The sequence below is a fragment of the Xenopus tropicalis genome, chromosome 6 (genome assembly GCF_000004195.4).
Source record: "Xenopus tropicalis strain Nigerian chromosome 6, UCB_Xtro_10.0, whole genome shotgun sequence".
NCBI classification, from domain to species: Eukaryota; Metazoa; Chordata; class Amphibia; order Anura; family Pipidae; genus Xenopus; species Xenopus tropicalis.
The window spans coordinates 120,312,520-120,333,729 of NC_030682.2; the positions used below are offsets into that span (position 1 = coordinate 120,312,520).

Here is a 21,210-nt window from a genome sequence, read left to right on the forward strand (position 1 = left end):
TCTCTCCTGCTCCCTCCCCTCCTTTGGCTCAGATCCACATTCCTATCAGCAGGAAGCTGACTCATAGTCATGTCATGTTCACTTGGTCTGAGAGTCTGTGCAGGAGTGAGGCATTATGGGAACTTTCTTTACACAGCTCAGCATTTTTTTCTTCCTGTTTGGCTTCTGATCATCTGAACAGGTGAAATATGGGGAGACTTAAAGGAACAGTAACACCAAAAAATGAAAGTGTATAAAATGTAACTAAAATATAATGTGCTGCTGCCCTGCACTGGTAAAAGTTGTGTGTTTACTTCAGAAAGTCTACTATAATTTATATAAATAAGCTGCTGTGTAGCCATGGAGGCAGCCATTCAAAGGAGAAAAGGCACAGGCACATAGCAGATAAAACACTATTGTATTCTACAGAGCTTATCTGTTATCTGCTATGTAACCTGTGCCTTTTCTCCTTTTTTCCAGCTTGAATGGCTGCCCCCGTGGCTACACAGCAGCTTATTATATAAATTATAGTAGTGTTACTGTAGCAAACACACCAGTTTTACCAGTGCAGGGCAACAGTGCATTATATTTTCATTACTTTAAAGCTCTTTCATTTTTTGGTGTTATTGTTCCTTTAAGGGCACTATTGAAACAATTGAAGGTATGCCTGCAGCTTGAGATTAACTCTTTATTAGCCCTTCCTTCTCCTTTAAAAGGTTTAAAGTATGGTTTCCCAAAGTTCTCAAGACCACTGTAACAGAATTCTGTGCCATAGCTTCCCCCCTCATATTTGGTAGAACCAATCCTAGGGTGGGTTTTGGGAGAAGAGTGGCCAGGAAGGAGTTTGGGGCTCACCATTCATCATGGCAACCTTGTGCATTACTACAAATTTGATTTGCCTAGCAATGCCGAAGATCCTTTATATAAGGGGGGGATTATATACTTGCTACTCTAAAGGTAGGGTTTCCATACTTGTTTAGCTCAATCTTCCCCTTCCTTTCTGGTCCAATATCTGATCACCCCCAAACGTCAACCTACGAACTTAAGGGGCAGATTTATTATGTGGTATGAAAATACTGCAACAAAATTCACCCTAAAAAACCGGCATCATTTTTTTTTAGAGCGACTTCCGCCAGGAACTTACACAAGGTTTGACGCAACGTAAAAGAACTGGCACTGGGGCGGTGTAAAATAAAATACACCTTGCTAAATTTGCCATTTATTTTACACAGCTTTATAACAGTTTTTTTTTTTTTTTTTTTTTAATTTCGTTTTACACATAATACTAAAAACGCTGCTGGACTCCCTTGGGGGGGGAAGCAGCCCAGTAGATTGGGAACCAATGTGGGGTTTTATCAAATAAAAACTGTAACTCATGTAAACAGACACAGGTAACAACTACAATTTGCGCTATCGTAAATTTAAACATTAAACAAGAAAATTACAGTTATCAAAGATAAACCCTCTCAGACATTTAGCATACACTTGGCCGGGATTAAAATAAACCAACATAAGTATAATCACCGCCAGCTTCTCTTCTGTTTATGAGCATCATTGCTAAGGAATAAAGGCGAGCGCGCTGCTGCGCACATTAACTCATCAGCAGTGACACTAATTGCAGGTTTGATGCCATGATTCTGCATATGCTCCAGACATATTCTCATTTCAAAAATCCACTTACCCGATGATGGCATGCAGGAGTGCGGTAATTACACACAGAATTGCCGAATACATTAGCACGTGTTTATTTCGGGAGTCTACAGAGGGCAGCAGTCGTTCACAAAATAATGCCATTTCATAGGCCTGAGCTGCCACAAACATCCTGGCACTAAAATACAGTCAATAAATGCAAAAGCAGTCAGTGCCCAATTTTTGAATTTTCCTCTACAAATTGTGTTCTTTGTAAGAATTTTACTACACCGGAGCCAAGAGCCAGGAGAAGAAATGTCATGTGCCATATTTCTGTTTCAAAGCAATAAAATACATTTTCTATTAGAAAGAAATCTTAAAAAAAAAAAAAAAAAATGTATGGTCAGGTTAAAAGGAGAACTAAACCCCCCAAGGTACAAAAGCCCTCTCAACTGCCCTGCACCACCCCCCATCACCTCTGCCTTCTCACACAGCCTATTACATTGAAAAGTGGCCCTATCTAAAAACCTGAGCTAAAAAAGCAGAGCAGCACAGGAGTACCTAGCCGCCATCTTCTGTCAGTTAGAAAATGCTTCTTGTCTCACCGCCGACACAGACCCTGGGAGAGGTGAAGGGGGGTGATAGAGGGCAGTAAAAGGGAGGCTGTTGTACCTAAAAGGGGTTAGTTCTCCTTTAAGTATTTAATCCCTATATATTTCGTAGAGCTTTGTCATAATAACAGCTTGAGTAAGTAATCAGCTTTGGACACAGTTTGGGAGACATTTTCAAACTTATACTTCTGCAAACTCAAACCCTTAGACCCTTATACTTCTGCAAACTCAAACCCTTAGACCCTTATACTTCTGCAAACTCAAACCCTTAGACCCTTATACTTCTGCAAACTCAAAACATTGCTTTTTATATGTAGTAAAGGCCCCTTACAGTAAATTGACCCCAGAAAGCCGTATATTTTTTGGAAAGCATGCATTGTACATAGGATTACCAAACTAAGTGGCACGAAGGGACCTCAAAATAAAAATAATCAGAATCTATAGAAAGATTCATTGTCAGACATACCTTTTGTACCTGCCTGCCTACCCATAGTGCTTCTGTAACTCTGGCAGCCAGAAGCTTAACAATTCAAAATCAGCGATGGCACATCAGTGAAGGAGAAGGGTGTTGTGCGAGTTGACAAGCAAGTGATTTCATAGTGGGAAGGGGGTGATCGCCATTGGCAAAATTTGATTTTATTTAGACATATAATCAGCCTTAACTGTTTTGTCAAGAAAACTAGGGGAAAATATAAGTAATGAGTATTATAGTTAAGTAAATTGATGAACCACAAAAGGTACCTAGCGGTTGTATTGACCCGGGTGTATATACCCCAGGCCCATCACCGAGTGCATCTAGGTATCAGGCATATAGGCCGAAAGCATTTAAATTGTATGAGGGGCCACGAATGGCATGGCTGCATTTGCCTTGTGCCACCAACTGATGGAACGAATGAAACTGCATAAAGCATCTCAGTGGCTTCTCTTTACTTCCTTTAGGCCAACCTGCTGGCGACCTCGCCAAACGAGCTAATCTTAAGGTGTATGGCCACCTTAAGGGCGAAGATACACACGGCGATTAGTAGGTGTGACTTTTAGAAAGTCACACCGATTAATCCACGCAGTGCAAACCCTGCACGATTAGTCGCAGCAACTTGTATAGTAACCTATGGCGGGAAAGTCTCTGCAATCGACTTTTTAAAATGTTGTGGTGACTAATCGCCCAATGTGTCTTCGTCCTAAATCGGGGCATGTATTGCCAGCTATATACAGGGACCAGAAGGCAACACCAATTTATCATATTATAAATAACTATCTGGTTGCTATGATCCAGTTTCCTTAAGCAACTAGGCAGACAGACTGGAACATGAATAGGACAGGGTCTAAAAAAGGAGTTTTAAATTGCAGGCTGAAGTGGAAGGCAAATAATTTAAAAACTATACAAAAGTTAAAATAAAAGACTAACTGACAAGTAGCAAAGAACTGGAAATTTTATTAAATACTAAAAGTTAACTTAAAGGTGAACTACCCATTTCTGTGTTTGAAATGCACCTATATGAATAGATATTCAGAGAGGCATTGGAACAAAGGAAAATGACCTCAGAACACCAATGCTTTTTTTGAATTAACTTTTTTTATATAAATATATTGAATAACAAGAACAGAAAGAATAATGAAATAGTACATTGATGAAACGTGTTGTGAATAACAGGGATCCAAGGATACTCCTCCTCCACTTGGGTCACTGAAAGTGCTTCTGCTGCAGTTCTGTTTGTTCATAAAAAATCGTACAAGTACCGAACAATATCGAAATTCACAGTCCTGTAACAGGAAAAAATAAAGGGTGTTGGGCTTTTCAATACATTTATAAAGAACAACAGAAAATAAATTGCAATGTACAAAAACCATAATGTGTCTTTTCTAAAATACATAAATATGGTCCCATATTTAGTAACACAGTAATATCTTTCAGTCTATAGATACAGGTATAGGAACGGTTATCCAGAATGCTCAGGACCAAGGGTATTCTGGATAAGGGGTCTGTAATTTGGATCTCCATACCTTAAGTCTACTAAAAAAATCAATAAAACAATAATTAAACCCAATAGGATTGTTTTGCATCCAATAAGGATTATTTATATCTTAGTTGGGATCAATTACAAGGTACTGTTTGAGAAAAATGAATTATTTGATTAAAATGAAGTCTATGGGAGACAGGCTTTCTGTAATTCAAAGCTTTCTGCATAACGGGTTTCCGGATAAGGGATCCCATACGTGTACTGAGATTCACTTTCTATTGATACTGGAAAGGAGAGACATCTGTGAGATCTGTTAGAAGATATACCGCTCATACCTTGCCACGGCTCTTATGAAATCTAATGACACTGTACACTTGTACTTGGGTCCTTCCAGCTGGTCATCATGGCCCACCAGCGTTAACAGTTGGAGTGTTACAAGGGATGAGATCTAAGGAAAAGGTTGTTATTAGACAGTCAGCTCACTGCAAAACACATCCAACACTTGTTATAAACTTATGCAAATCCGCTATGAAATTACATTTTGTAACATTTAAATGCAAAAACAGACATAGACGCTATCCATAGGAAAAGGCTGATTGCACACAGGGTACCTTCAGCCTAAGGCTTTTATATATCAGTCTAACAATATGTGTCAGTATTTTGTGTCTTGTATTTGTACGGGAAACACAGGCCTGCTTATAACTGCTCTGGCAAAAATCTGCTCAACTCTTGATACCAATTTATTTTCCTTGTTATACTATAGCACCTGATGCCTTTGTAACTGGATTTACAAGTGAAAATTAGGCTACTTGGGAAAGATATAGTATATGGATTCATTTTAAGACTACACTTCTATTTATCTGTAAAAGCAGGACAAATATTTGTTAAAGCAATAAATAAAAGCAAACTGTGGGTTGACGGATTAATATCAGCTCAACCTGATTCACCTGAGAGAATATATTGGCAGTGGGGGCTACTCTGCTATCCACAATACTGTACAATATGGCCAGGAGTCGGTCCAGAGGAAACGGTTTGGGTCCTAGAAGGTGGTTGCTTGTCTGTAAACAAAGAGATAAAGAACCCTGGTAACTAAATTCAGCAACTATTTGCAATAAAGCACACTTACAAAGATACAAGACAGTAGCCTTTAAAGGACATGTAAAGCCTACATTTGCCTACAATGTATATCAGTTGGGCACTTCTCCCCCACCCAAATGGCATCATTTGTACTACATATATCCCCTCCGCTTGCCACCACCATCACATTTTCCTAAAGCAACCCGGTGGCCATTTTTCCTCCGATACATAATCAGATACATTTAAATCTGCAAACAGTATACACACACACACACAGACCCTTATTCAGCATACATTTCATCAAGAATACAGGCTCACACAGGCACAACTGTCTCTGATAAAAGTTCTGCTTTGTTTGAGCTGAGCTCAGGAGAGGAGGTTAGGAGAAAAAAATTAAAGCAGAAGCAGAGCTGAGTTTCTATGGGAACCAGCAATGTCATCTCCTCACTGACTGCTAGACTGGGGGGCGTGTTTAGTAATCTGAGCTTAAAACTGAGAATGCCCACAAGCCAGGAATCAAAGCAAATTCCTGAGGGAGGGGTTACAGGAGAAGAAGGAAATATAAGTGTTTAAGGGGATGTTGCAGCCTTACTATTAACCTCTGGACAACCAGTGTGGCAGGTATTTAAAGATCTCAAAGAGGCTGTTCACCGATTACATTTGTGTGTGTGGGGTTTACATGTCCTTTAAAGGGGTTGTTTGCCATACAATGAACGGTTAGTATGTTGTACACTGCAGGATCCTAAGACTATGTGCAACAGATAAATGCAATACATGAAAAAAATGCTTCTAAAAACTACAGCTTTACAAAAGTTTTCAAAGCTTTTAATTAGATATAAAAACATATACACTAAGTTAGAAAATATGTCCAGCAAACAAGAAAAACATTAAAAGGTCAAGTCAACTAAATCTTCAACCTACTATTACTCTGGGGTGCAGGAATCCCACAACAAAAAGTGTGTTCAGCCTTCACTCTGGGATTGGGGCAGTGAGAGGCTCCAACACACTGAAATACCAATGAAAATAATACCTACAGTCACCCATATTCAAGTACACATTACAGGTATGGGATCCCTTATCCAGAAAGCTCAGAATTACGTAAAGTCCATCTCCCATAGACTCCATTTTAATCAAACAATTCAGAATTTTAAAACTGATTTCCTTTTTCTCTGTAGTAATAAAACAAGTACATTGTAATTGATTCCAACTTATTGGATGCAAAACAATCCTATTGGGTTTAATTAATGTTTCATTGATTTTTTAGTAGACTTATGGAGATCCAAATTACGGAAAGCCCCCTTATCTGGAATACCCTTTGTCCCGAGCATTCTGAACCTATACCTGTACCTAGTTGATCAACATTAACGGTGTAGTTCAAATTTAAGTTAACTTTTAGTATGTTTTAGAATGTTCTGTTCTTGGCAATTTTCAATTGGTCATCATATTTTTTTAACCATTTGCCTTCCTCTTTCCAACATGCAATTTAAGAAAATTGTCAAGAAAACAATTTTGTTATTTTATCTTTCTATTCAGGCCTTCACCTTCTGGTCTCTCATTCAAACCACTGCCTGGGTGATACAATACATTGTACCCTAGCAACAGATAGCTGCGGAATCTCTTCATAATGCTAAAGTTGATTTGAAGGTGTTCATTGTATGTCATACCTTTTCATGCTTTTTCAGAAAATCGGTTTTCTTAATTTTCCCATGATGCTAAAAGGACAAGAAAAAGAATCTGAATAGATAATAACCAAAATATTTTTACTCTGATCATTACTTACAGGTTTTATATCACAGGAAGGCATAAAAGGCAAAATAAACAGAAGGTAAACTAAATTATGGGGAAAAGATTGCAATTTAATAGGTAAGACAATGTAGCTTGCATCTAGATCTGAGCACACTGGCAGGCTCTAACAGTAGAAGCTAAAATAGGCTTGTCTGATCCATAAGCAACTGCTTGGAATCGGATACACCGAAAAGTAGTAGAGCCGCTATGTAATTTCACAAAGCTGAACCCCCTATACATTTCTGCTCTGATCAAGAATTGGCCTATTATTAAAGCCCCACTAGGAACCCATCTTCAAAGTAAGTGAATCCAGTACCTCACTGAAATTACCCAGAGACAGAACTGTGATAGAGTCTCTAAACTTACTACTTCTGGGCTTTCCTCTTCCATTTTTAGGCAAGTGCTTGCTTGGATCCACATAAAGAGAACCGATTTCTACATACCCACAAAATCACGTTTACAGCAGAAGCCAATGGTGAGCCAAAGCTCAATTAATATACTGTCCAAAAACTCAGTGCAGAGTAAAAACTTGTCAAGTGCCTATACTGTGGATCCATGCTCTTCCCTTTGCTTGAGAAGTGGGACGAGCCAAAGAGCAGGAAATACAGATGACCAGAGCTCTGTCGCTGGGTAAGTATTGGGGGAGGCTTCTCTTGGGGCTGTCTCTTGTTCTGTCCTCGCTACATTATAAAGAAATATTCCACAAAGCTACTCAGTAAGTTGCCTATTATACCTAAGCGTATTGTATTGTTTGCTCCATAACACACTTCTGTTTCATGCCACCTCGAAGCAGGGCTCATGCTGGAAAGCAAAGTTAACACAATACCTTTAGGAAAAACCTTTTGTCTGTTCTTGCAGGGTTGAAGGATGCTAAATAGGCAGCGATGAGAAGGAATTTGGAATAGTAAGGTAACTCTACATGAGCATGTGCAGATAACCCTAAAGAGGAAATAACAGTTTCAGGCTTTTTAGTATAAAACATGGATAGTGATAAGGCAAAATTACTGTTACGGTGGAAGCAAACTGGTACGACAGTCTAAGGCCATGGCCTATGGTGAGATTAGTTGCCTGTGGTTTATTTCAGCTACCGTGGGTACCTTTTCTCCCTGAAAGGCCTTTTCAACAGCAATAAAGTTAATTGCTGGTGGAAAGGTATACAGGGTGCTTCTTTATTTGATGTTGCCCGAAGCTTTCTCCTGTAGGAAACTTCCCACCGGAAATTCACTTAATTACCAGTGGGAAGGCCTTCTGGAATATTAGTTATTATTATTAACATTTATTTATAAAGCGCCAACATATTCCGCAGAGCTGTAAAATAGGTGGATTACATACATTGGACATACAGAGTAACATATAAAGCAACCAATAACTAATATAGGAGGTGAAGAGATCCCTGCCCAAAAGAGCTTACAATCTACAAGTTACCCACGGCAGCCAAGATCTAACAACGTGGCAATTAATCTTCCCAATGGCCCATGGCCCTAACAGGCTAATAAGTGCAGAAGAACAAAGTTTCATATTTTTGGCTCCAGAAGGAAATAGCTTATGTCTTTAATAGATTTGTGCAAAAATCTGGCCACTGAATCTAGTCACAAAAGATATACCGGACAGCTAAAGAAATAGCAGCTAGCCAAATACAGTAAGATATTGAGGACATGCTAAAGCAGTAAAGCTGGCAATGTACCGTTCAGTATGTCCTGCGTACTCTCAAGACTGATTTATCAACTAATTTTGCCATGCATAAGGCCAGAAGGAAAGCTTCACTGATATTTGGAGGACCACCATGGGCCATAGATGAGGTTCTCTCCTAAAAGGTCTGCACAAACCATATGACATGATCATTAACGTAAGCACCAAACAATCAGGTCAGCCTCATTTTCCCCACCTCCTGGCAACCTCACCAAAGATTATCCTAGCCTAACTGGCCAGCTGAAGACAGTAACACAATGTGTACTTGGATAGTTATTTTAAAGAGATCAACAAACCTTAAGCTTAAACAGTGTCGTTGTTCACATAGTTAACCACCAGGTTCTGCTGCAGAACCAGAACATATGAATAAAGTCCATCACTACAAGAAGCCAAATATTAGTGCCATTTTATTCAGTCACTTCCATAAATTCACTGCAGGTTTGTTTTGGTATCAGAAAGGTTATTATTCCTCTGGTGCAGACTATACCTTTGAGGTGGGATGCTTCTCTGTCTTCTTGCTGGATTCTCTCCCACTGCGAACTGAAATAAAAAGTACATTACCTAATCAACAGCTTTTTATAAACACTTTATTGCTGTAGCCCCTAAATTGCAGAATTCAATTTATCATAAAGTAGAGAGTTGTGTGGAAATTAAAACCATACAGTAAATAAAAACTCTTTCAGAAAAATATGGATATTCAAACAAAATTCACCAAAAGCACCACACTGGCTCAAGCTGTGCATCAACATCACGTCAGTCGGCTGCCTGATACACAGAAGGGCAAGGGGGGATATGACCATGCCTAAAAATTGATACCACTATACCCCCCAGAATGAATACTTAACCAACAGAAAGTTTATATCATATTAAGTGACCTATTAAAGGATCTCGCCAAACAAATATATCAGTAAATATTGCCCTTCTACATCTCTTTCTTTGAGGCATTTTGTGTTGGTCTGTGTGCCCCCTCAAAGATCACCTGAGAGGAAATAATGCAGCTCTAACTGTAACAGGAAGAAATGTGGGAGTAAAAGCCCATTCATTGGCTGATGTGACCTAGCAGTATGTTTGCCTTGACTTGTTTGTGTGCACTGTGAATCCTATGATCCCAGGAGGCAGCCCTTAATTCTTAAAATGGCAGTTTTCTATTTAGGATTACCCAATAGCACATACTACTAAAAAAGTATATTTTTAGGAAAATTGTTTATTTACATATGATCTGGTTTATGCAATATATTTTTATAGAGACCTACATTGTTTGGGGTATAGTTTCTCTTTAAACCAGTGACTATTAAGAATATAAGTGTTCGTGTTCTGAAGGCAGGAATCAAGGAGGCATCAATCCATATGCTGGCCTCCTTGTAGCATTGCATTCACTGCCTTCTGAAATCTTTTATTGATGGAAAATAGTGCCTGCTTTTCCAGTATGTTTGGACTGTACAGTATATGCCCCAGATGGAACAAGTCCCAACCCGAACTATGAATGCAGCTCAGAATGGCTTTTCCAGCTGCAACAAACTCATTCAGCTGCATCAAACTTTCCTTTTCAGATAAAAAATAGGGATGCACCGAACCCACCCCGATGGATTCTGCTGCATCCGAACTTGAATCCGAATCCAAATTAGCATATGCTTAGCTAAGCTAAGCACAGGGAGTCTTACTCAGAAGACATATGTTCATCCAGGTTGATAGCCTTTTGGTCTACCTGTATCCCGGTTAATTGTGTAGCACTCTCACTGGCAAGTCCAAGGCATGCGGAAAATTATATTAATGTGAAATGGTTATCAATGTCTTACCTTGATATCTCCCGGAGATAGACAGTCTGCATGGCTCTTTTCAAATGTGGCTCAATATTTTTCCACAGTTTATGAGAATCACTTTCCTTTGCTTTAAACAAAAAATTAAAAATGTTTACACACCTCTAAAATGGTATAAAAAAAAAAAACAACTTATGAAGCGGCTTCTGAAATACAAGCAAGAAACTCTACCTTCTCCTTTTATCACTGGCTCACAGAATTTTGGGAAGTTCAGTGCAGCCTGAGGAAAAGACAAACAGCCAAAATGTTTTTCTGTGTTAACATACTACATGCTGCACTCTAAGGCAAAGGAAGGCCAAGCACAAGGGGAATACATAAATTGCATCCAGCATTTTGGTTACATTGCATAAAGTAATATAAACAAGGTTTATATATGAAGAGAAACTATTGGCTTCCATAAATAAATAGTGCAAAGCTACATACATAGTTAATTTTTAGTTGAAAAACCATTTTCATATCATGAGATGCCCCAGCGTTGATGACCCACATTATCAAACGTAAAAGGAAACATGCTTGACTCTCTGTAGGTGGATACACATAAAAACATATACAAAGACATTTAAGCCCCTATTAAGGCACTAAGGGAATCCTCCATCACCACATCTTCTGGCAGGGCATTCCACAGATTCACCTTCTCAAAACTGAAATGGGTCTATTAATTATGAAGCCTTTATTAATTAGTCTGGTTTTAAAAAAGATTTGAAACAGGTTTGAATCACGATTTTAACCTTTCTATTAAACCATAATGATTTTGTTTTGGCAGTTGATGTGAGCTACTTAAGACTTTGATAAAGCATTTAATACAGTACTACACAGGCTACTGATTAAATTAATATTGTCCTGGAACATAATATAAGTACTTGGATAGAGAACTGGCTGAAGGATAGATTACAAAGAGTGATGGTAAATGAAACATTTTCTAATTGGACCAATGTTGTTAGTGGAGTACCGCAGGGGTCTGTCCTTGGTCCTTTGCTTTTTAACTTGTTTATTAATTATCTGGAGGTGGGCGTAGAAAGTACTGTTTCTATTTTTGCTGATGATTCTAAATTGTTCAAAACTAAGTTCTATGCAGGATGTTGCCGCTTTGCAGAGTGATTTGACAAAATTGAAAAACTGGGCAGCAAACCGTCAAATAAGGTTCAATGTTGAAAAAAAGAAAGGTCATGCAATTTGGTAGAAATAACAAATGCAAGTTCTACACGAAATGGTAGTGTGTCGGGAGCATCTTTAATTCAGAAGCATCTGGGGATTTTTAAAGGACAAGGAAAGGCAAAGTCACTTGGGGGTGTCAAAATGTTAGGCACCCCCAAGTGACTTAAATTGCCTACCTTTTACCCCGGGCTGGTGCCCCTGTTAAGAGAGAACAGCACCAGCCCGGGGTAGCTGCAAAGCTTCCTCCTTCCTGCTTCGCGTGCGCATGCGCAAAGAAATGAAAAAGCTGAACAGAGAAGTCGGCTTTTCACTATACTGCGCATGCGCCGGTCCCGAGGTCCCGGCAAAACGAAGCAGAAAGCGCTCGCTACAGGTACCCCGGGCTGGTGTGGTTTTCTCCTAACAGGGGCACCAGCCCAGGGTACAAGGTAAGCAATTAAAGTCACTTGGGGGTGCCTAACATTTTGGCACCCCCAAGTGACTTAGCCTTTCCTTGTCCTTTAAGGATAAGCTATGTAACTGTAGTGACTACTACAGTAAGTAAAGTGCTGTTTTGCATAAAAAAAGAGCATTAACTCAAAGTATGGAAACATCATTTTGCCTCTTTATAGGCTTCATCTTGAGTATGCAGTGCAGTTTTGGGCTCCAGTCCTTAAGAAGGATATTAATGAGCTGGAGAGAGTGCAGAGACTGCAACTAAACTGGTAAAGGGAATGGAAGATTTAAGCTATGAGGTTAGACTGTTGAGGTTGGGGTTGAATTCTCTGGAGCAGTGCTGTCCAACTTCTGTTGTACCGAGGGCCGGAATTTTTCCGACCTATGTGGTGGAGGGGCGATAATGGAAGCCAGTTTTGACCACTCCCCTTTTTGAAACCGCACCCACTTGAAACCACACCCATGTTATCACATGACCATACCCATATTAATGGTTGTAGTACAGCAAAAACCTGCCATACTCTGCCTGCCCTACCCTGCCTGTGTGTGCCATACTCTGCCTTCCCTACCCTGCCTGTGTGCCATACTTGGCTGGTTTGTGCCATACTTGGCCTGTGTGTGCCATACTCTGCCTGCCCTGCCTGTGTGTGCCATACTCTGCCTTCCCTACCCTGCCTGCATGTGCCATACTTTCACTGTGTTTGCCATTCTTGGCCTGTGTGCCATACTCTGCCTGTGTGTGCCATACTCTGCCTTCCCTACCCTGCCTGTGTGTGCCATACTCTGCTTGCCCTATGATGCCTGTGTGTATGGCACACACAGGCAGCCTACAGTGACACAATGCTGGCACTGCTCCAACAGTCTGCACAATAACTATATATTAAAAAAACGTTTTAATTGCAGTACCCCCTCAGTATATGTTCTTTTTGTAGTGTGCAGGGATTATTTGTGGGTTTCTACTGCTCCCGAGGTGTGAACAGGGGAACAATATGGGCTTTGCCCGAAACATGTAGTGTAACACACTATTAAACACTAATTTGCAGCAAAGCCCTGCAGTGTCAGGTGTCCTCCATTACCCTATATGATGTCTACATGCAATTAGTGCTACAACAGGAGCACAGGAGTGATAGCCTGCTTGAATGAGGTAGCTGAACTGGAATACTGGACTTGGAAAGATTTTGAATTACATATTTAAACAATACAGCCTGATTACAGCCTGAATCTGAGGTGAGAACCATGCAGGGGGGGTAGTTAATCACAGTACTGATACCATTTAAAGCTTACACAAGAGTAAGCCATCAAAGCAGCCAGACAGGTGGGGGGCCACACAGAGGGGGGTCGCGGGCTGCATGCCACGCCAGTTGGACAGCACTGCTCTGGAGAAAGGCATTTGCGAATGGAAACAATTAATCTGCACAAGTACATTAGAGGGCATTATAGACAGATAGCAAGGGATCTTGTTTCCCTATAGAAAAAAAAAAACAAAAAACAGTGCACCAGAGGCCACCCCTGCACCAGAGGCCACCCCTTTAGATAGATAAACAGAACTTTCATTTGAAACAGTGTAGGGAGTTCTCAACAGTGAGGGCAGTGAGGGTGTGGAATGCCCACCTGGGGGATTTTGTGATGGTAGATTCTATTAATGCAATTAAGAATGGTTTGCACGATACTGCTGTTAACATTTCTAATTCTGCATCTACAGTTGTACACTGGTTTCCGTGATATGATTCAGATATAAACATTGTATTTTAGAAAAATAAACCCTTACCAAATGCCTAAGCTCCTTTATATCCCTGCACACAGTATAGAAGACACCAAGAAGAATATTAATATATGAAGCATAGAATTCTGCTGAGTACTTCACAGGAAATTCACTGGATAGAATTTTCTGAAGTTCCACTGCAAAAGAAACAGGAGAAAAAGTTCAAATAATAATTTCAGAGCATTTGATTAGATACCATGTTTAGTCATGGGTTGTGATTTAACATAGCAGTACAGTAATGTATGTCATGGCTTATGGATGTACCTCCAAGTGCCTATAATGCCCTCTAATATACTTATAAAGAGTACTCATTACCTGGTGGTAATTCCAGGGTTTCTCTAGTGGGTTGCGTCCTTGTATGCAAATAACTTACACCTCATGAAATGTATGGTAATGTTGTTACTGTACAGTATATGCTGAAATTAATAGCAACCCTAGTTCTAGAGTGGCTGCCTTTAACATGTCCACAACTTGCCAAATATTACATCCATATTAGCTCCCTGTGCTGCACTGGGGGAATAAAACATTTCTGTTACAAACAGGCCTTTTTTTTTTTTTTTGCAATAACAGTCCTATTTATTTGACTAAGTTCAGCATCCTGTAGAGAGCCATGAATTATACTTAATACCAGTTTTAAATACTAAAATCACTGCACTACGTAAATAGCTGCCTTGGGGATTAAAGGTTGATTATATATTATTTATATATTATTTATATTCTCTATATCAGAGCTTATAAATACACATTTTTACTAATACAGGGTAACTGTACAGTATATCTCAATGCATACAAAGCTCATTTTGTTGGCATTACTGTCTTTGCAAAAGAGAACTAGTATAGCTATAACCCAGACTATAGTGTTTAACCCCATGCCTGTGCAGGCCTTTGACTTTGTAATGCCATGTTTCAAGACAAGGCATAGATCAAAGAGCAACCTGGAAACATAAATCTACAGCTGCAAGTTCACCAGTACTGTCTATATATATATATATATATATATATATATATATATAAGGTAACACACTGAAGTAAATGCCAAGAGCAGAATGACAACAATATATGAAAGAATACAATAATGTATGTGAGATTTAAATACCTTTACTGTAATCTGGAAAATACAGTGTTAATGGCTCAAAACAGCCAGTGTTAGGGCGGAAGGTTTCCCAAACAATTTCAGTCAGGAATATAACTGTCACGTTGCTCTCTGTCTGTAGGATTAAAATTGGAAGATTGTGGAAAATGGCAATGTTGCAGTTTAGGGATTTTATTTCAGTAAAAATAATCATCAAAATCACTGAAATATTATTTATGAGATTTTATAATTAAGTGCATTTTCAGTATATTATTGTTGTGACCTAGCAGAATTTTTTTTTTTTTAATTTATTTACCTTGAAGGAAAAGGGAAGGGGAGGGGAATGGAGCAATGGGAATTACAAAGTCGGCATACAGTGGTTTACAAACAATTTGTCAAGCGCAGTAAGCTGCCTCACATTGTAGAACTGTTACAATAAATCATATTTACCACCCTGGCCTCTAAGAGTGATTGAAACAGAGCTAATTAACCTTGGGTGTACCAGGGTTTAGGTCCAGCTATTGGGTACAAATTTTTCAAGACAACCCTGTGCTTTATAAGTGAGTCTGATGAAAGAAATCGATGAGTTAATAAGGGTCAGCCATTGCTGCCTTAACTGATGGTGCTCCAGTCCCCATCCAATTCAATAAACCAATTTTTTTGCATAGTATATTAGAGTCAACAAGTGATACACTTTTATTAAGTGGGAGTAGTTCTTTAATCTGGGGCCAGCAGATACAGTTCAGAAGTGCATATGTTAGGAAACTCTAAGTTATCAACAATGTATTTGATCACCTTGGACCAGAAGCCTTTAATCGTTGGACAGTCCCATGATAAATGTATAAAGGAAGCCCCCAGCTTCTGGCACCTAGGGCACAGGGCTTTGGCTCATCTTCTGGAGTCTGATACGAGTTATAAACAGTTGGTAAATGAACTTGTACTGTAGCAGTCTGTCTCACAGTGAAATCAGGTTGGTATGCAATGCGTCTCTAGTCTCATCCCACTGCTCCTTGGTCAAAGTTGAGAACAGTTGTTGCCATTTGTGAAATGCTCTAGACTAGAGAATGGCAACAGTATATAAGAAAGTAGGGCTCTATATGATCTCGACATTATTTTAGCCATCTTTGGATCTCTAAGTGCTAACAAAATGGCAGATGTGACATATTTGGGCTCTAGAGATTAAAAAAAGTGAGCATTTAAGGCATGTCGCAATTGACAATAGCAAAAAAGCTGGAGGTCTTGTCTGCTTAGTTTATCCTGGAGCTGCTCAAACAATATCGCCTAAGTATTTCAAACCCATTAAAGGCCAGTATTGGAAGCCTTGGTAATCATGAAAATGCAGAAGGTTTGAATTTCTCTATAATGGGAGAAAGGGGGATATAAAAGGAAAGGTATGGGCAAAGTTTGCAAGACACTCTCCATGATATAATATATCTGACTAGCCATAAAGTACAAATACAAGTGAGGGAGTGCAAGGCCCCCCATGTCTACTGGTGTTGTAAGGGATTGCCAGTACATTCTGTGAGCTCTATCAGCCCATAAGGGGATCAGTACTGAATTGACTCTCTGGAAAATCTTCCTGGGGACCCAGACCAATGAGTTATGCAGTAGCTTCGAGAGATATATCATAAAATAAAAAAACTGAGTCACTGCACTGTTAGGCACCCTCCAGTGACACTTCTTACCCTGGGTTGGCAATTACACTGGCCCTTGGTCAGTGGGCAAATAAGGTTTACAAAAATCTTTGGAACATGTCTACACTGCATTTAAGACAGTCTAAGGAATGAAGGTGGCCCAGCCACTTAGAGGAAACTTACATAATGGCCATAAACTTCCATGAAAAGTTATGTATCAAGCAATGACAATTCAAAGCAGCTTGACAGGGACAGGCAGGTATTTAGAATTTAAACTTAGGGCAACTCAGCTAACCTACAATAAGTTGACGGACTTAATAGCACATTGATCAGTGGAACTATTTATATGAACTACTTATAGTAACATCATCTGTTTATGTGGGGATCTATTTACTGAATTATATGATCTATTACCTACATGAACATTAGTGGAATGACTGGTTAATGAGTCCCAAGCAGTCGCAGTGTGTGCTTACTCTGTAGATACATCAATGTCACTTACTAGTTCTTGAAGTCTGAGAAAGCCTGGTAAAAGGTTTGCATCCATTTCCCGCAGCAGCTCTGCCTTGTCTAGAACCTAATAAAAGCAACAGTTTAGAAGTGGGGGAGCACAGTTACTCAAAAAGCATATACAATAATCAGTTTACTGTTAAGGAAAAACAAAATATTTCCTAGAACATTTTGTAAATACCAGGTCACTAATTCATGCATATGCTGACTGGGCAATCTGGTTTTATACTGCTAAACTGGGATCTTGGCTCAGCAGCTCTTTTTTTGGCCTGCTGATCTGGTGGTCTTAGGGTTAACTGAATATGCTCTGCATACAGTTCACGGTGTCTCCTTCTAAATTTTAGAGCTGTAGGGAAGGAAAAGCTTTCTGTCCTTTTGGGTGCCAGCAGTCTGACGTGGAACTCTGTAACTATGGTAAGTAACCATGTTTGGAACATGGCAGATCCCTGACAGAACCCTTTATTTAGCAAATTGTTGGGGACTTGCATCTGTGCTAGAGGAAAGCAGTTTCTTTTCTCCAGCTGTCAGCACTGCCCCTAAAGGGACTGAATCTAAAGTGTCTTTTTTTTTTTATAATTTTTATTTTTAAAAAGGTAAAGTTCCAACCATGTTATGGACATTAAATCAAAATATACAATTATATAAAACAAAGACATATAATTTGTTCATTAATTAATAATAATAAAGTGCACTGTCTACTGTCCGCAGTCCTGTCGTTATTCGCTGGGGTATGGTTGGGACCAACATTTTTTAGGAAGGGGTAACTGGGGAATACCAGGCAGTGGGGAGGGTTAGTACACTTTTGTTAAATGCAAAGAAAAATGCACCGTTAGTGGTACATATCATAATCTAAACTTAATTGCAGCATAGACATTATACTCTAAAGTGTCTTCATTAAAGGAGAACTAAACCTTAACTAACGAAGTAGGCTAGAAATGTTGCACATTATGTTTTGTTCTTTTGTACCAGCCCAAGGCAACCACAACCCTTTAACAGGGAAGATCTGTGCCCTCAAAGATGCCCCCAGTAGCCCCCCATCTTCTTTTATGCTGATTCCCTGCACATGCTCTGTGCTGCTGTCACTGACCTGAGCTTAGGGACCCACTTACAATATACTATATACATTTCATATTCATTTGTAGGATTTATTTCTCCTTTAAAATTACTGCATGATTTTACTTCCACTTGGTAGACTTGTAAGAAGCACTTATTACTTACAATATAGAATGTTTCTTGTAAGCTAAGCTCTGACATTCCCCTGTTGTACAACCTAACAAAGTCATTAAAAGTGTCGCATCTTTCCTTAGAAGAAAATTCATTTTCTGGAGCAGGATGGTGGTGGTGTAGATGGTTCAGTATCTGCTCAAACAGCAATCTTGGTGTAAAACACTCCACACAGTTTATAAATGCACAGGGCAGCTGCAGTATAGAAAAACACATTTTATATTATTCAGAGTATGAATGCTTTTCAAAAAATCATTATCAATATCAAAGCAAATATCAGTGGACAGACAAAATTGAGCACTTTATGCCAGGAAAGGAATACTTTAAAACATAAGCTGTATATAAAGTGTCCCATCAACAACCTTATTAGATGCATGCCAACAACACAATTAGTCTTAAAGGCCGTCATGTGCATTTAAATAGTATTACATCTTAAAATTAACTTTAGTATGCTGTAAATAGTAATATTCAGAGACATTCTGCAATTTGTCTTGAATCTGAATCTACAGCAACTAACATTTATATTACCAGTGTGCCAACACATTAGAATCAATGAATATGGGTTACAAGTAGCCTATGTAGAAAAGCAATGACACACACAGCATAGAATCAATTGCTTTTCACAGTTTTGTGAAATCAAAGGAAACATATTCTCTTAGGTTAATGTTACCTCAAGTGTGCTCAGCACAGTCTGCAAGATGTATGTCTTCCCAGTGCCAGTGTGACCATAAATGAATATGGAAGGAAAGCTTAAGTGCTGCCGCTAACAAAATAAGCATACAAAAACACTGCATGAATAATTTAACAGTACAATTTAAGCAGGTTCTAAAGACAAAGAACATGATAGGTTTTTTTTATAGTGGTTCACAGGCTGGCCCAATACCAGCAGATCTGGAAAAGCTGGAAATGATGTGAGCAACAACAGGTTACATGTATATAATTTTTATGTACACTTTGCTCACAGCTACTGTTGAACAAATTATGTTTAATTTTTTCTAGCTAATGCATGATTCTTGCTTATTTCATTTGTATATATTTAGATACCGGAATGGCTTGGAGCCTTGCAAGAACTTGGCAGTCATCTAGCTGTCACACCGGCTGCTGTTACTCTGCCTGCACAAACAGCCCCTCTGCTGTAATCCGCTCTCTCATGTTCAAACTCAGAGACACTGCATCTGCGTGGGTGCAGACACAGACAGCAGATTTTGGCACCAAAATCCATCCCACCTGTCTGTACACAGGCCAATGCAGTGTCTCTGGGCACAGACACAAGAGAATGGATTCAAGCGGAGGGGCTGTTTCCCGGCCTGCAATAATGCACAGGCTGAAAAAAAGCCCAGTGTGGCTCAAGCCTTAGGTTTATTCAGTGTGTGTCTATTAAACTGTCTTGACAATGGTGCACCAGCAGGAGTTAAACACTGATGGTGCAATAAATACTTTAAATGTGAATTTATGACCTGACAGTGCACCTGTTTCTTTTAAATACACAATGTCCACTGACAACCATGTGTGTGTAATTCTAGCACTGTCCCCAGGAGCATAGGCAGAACATACCAGCAGGTGATCTGTGCATGGCTTTCAGCTTCATACTTCTAACTGGAGACAGAGGAAGCACATATAGCAGCAGACATATAGATTGACAAAAAATGTGCCTATAGGCTGTACACCCCCCCACAGCTTTGCCAGTGGATTTGCTTGTGGCATACATTACCCATCGTTATTACTTTTGACATATATATTTATACTGTATTCTCATTTTAAAGTCTACAGGCATTATAAAATATGAAACATACCAAATTCTAAATACTTCTGAAACCTGATTTTTTTTTTTTTTGGAATGCCATTCAGTGAGACAATCATACAGTCATACAGGTACTTTTCCTGCGCTGTCGCATAAGCAGCCAATCGAAAAGAACCTGTCACTGCAGCAGCAGCAGTTATACCCAGGCTGATTGGCCGAAACTACATGTGTGACACCAGCAACAGTTGGAAATGAAGCTGTAGCTTGTTCATTGTTGTGAAAGAGATTAGCCTTACCTCTCCAAATATCGATAACAACGTGGATACCTGCGATTCTCGACAAAGTGTAAGTTTTGCCACTTCTTGCAGTTTTTCCTCTGGATATGCTGTGTGCGCCAGAGAGCTCATTTCTGCTGAATGCAAGGCCACCTCACTAATAGTAACATTGATTGGGGGTAATGTGGCAAAGTGCTAATACCCAACAGCCCCGCTTTTCCTGGAACACAGCGAGTGTCTCACCATAGCCCGCAGGCGCGATTCGGTGTTTAAAAGTCCCGCAGTGAGCAGCCCATTGACTTGTCCGGGACAGCTAATCCCTACGTCACAAGTCTCATCTCGCGAGATTGTGACGTCACCTCGCACAGTCTATAAGTGCGGTGACACCGCCCCCTGCCCGCAGTATCTCTAGTAATCTGTTGGAGGGCTCTCATGCTGATAGGGTGCTGGCAATAACCCGCGTTATAGCCACTGGAGTCCCAATTATTTATCGGCCATTTATTTTTGCCGCACAGCCTCTTATCCCAATTTGAGCAAAAAGGGAAGAGTTTGTATGCAAAAAAGGGCAAGGTTGTCACGGACAAAACGATGGCTTATTATAGTAGAAGACAATGGGGGAACTTTATGCTATGTTTACCGGGGTTCTAAGCACTAAAGTGTGGGGGTCATTTCCACAACAGAAAGTTCTGCAGCCCTAGGAGAGTGTCTGGTAAATGCAGAAATTAAAATGTAATATAGGCTTTGTCTCATGGTAATATGTTTGATATAAAAAAAGTAAATAAAAAAGTCTGTAATGTTTCTGGAATCAGGTTGCTCTTCACTATCCCCCTCAGCAATCTGGCCTTCTTCACTCTCAT

General features: G+C 39.6%; 1 protein-coding gene across 3 annotated transcripts; it reads right to left on the reverse strand.

Moving 5' to 3' along the window:
- Positions 1–3,631: 3,631 nt before the first annotated feature.
- orc5 (origin recognition complex subunit 5) lies at positions 3,632–20,711 on the reverse strand. Of its 3 annotated transcripts, XM_012964762.3 has the most exons (15): positions 20,597–20,703; positions 20,375–20,510; positions 19,008–19,100; positions 18,332–18,532; positions 17,106–17,180; positions 14,994–15,105; positions 13,904–14,034; positions 10,717–10,765; positions 10,525–10,615; positions 9,216–9,268; positions 7,866–7,978; positions 6,919–6,966; positions 5,125–5,235; positions 4,513–4,625; positions 3,632–3,980 (listed from the first exon to the last, which is right to left on the reverse strand). In XM_012964762.3, the coding sequence occupies exons 2-15, from the start codon at positions 20,483–20,485 to the stop codon at positions 3,935–3,937; spliced, it is 1,347 nt and encodes a 448-aa protein (XP_012820216.2). In that variant the 5' UTR covers positions 20,486–20,510; positions 20,597–20,703; the 3' UTR covers positions 3,632–3,934.
- Positions 20,712–21,210: the final 499 nt, after the last annotated feature.

What these genes read in the sequence shown, in the direction of transcription:
- orc5 (XM_012964762.3), bottom strand. Translation starts at nt 20,485, where the DNA reads ATGAGCTCTCTGGCGCACACAGCATATCCAGAGGAAAAACTGCAAGAA. An exon ending in TTCTCAGACTTCAAGAACTA is followed by an intron (nt 15,106 to 17,105) that starts GTAAGTGACATT and finishes TTAATCCTACAG; the next exon opens with ACAGAGAGCAACGTGACAGT. An exon ending in TAAAGGAGCTTAGGCATTTG is followed by an intron (nt 10,766 to 13,903) that starts GTAAGGGTTTAT and finishes TCTTTTCCTCAG; the next exon opens with GCTGCACTGAACTTCCCAAA.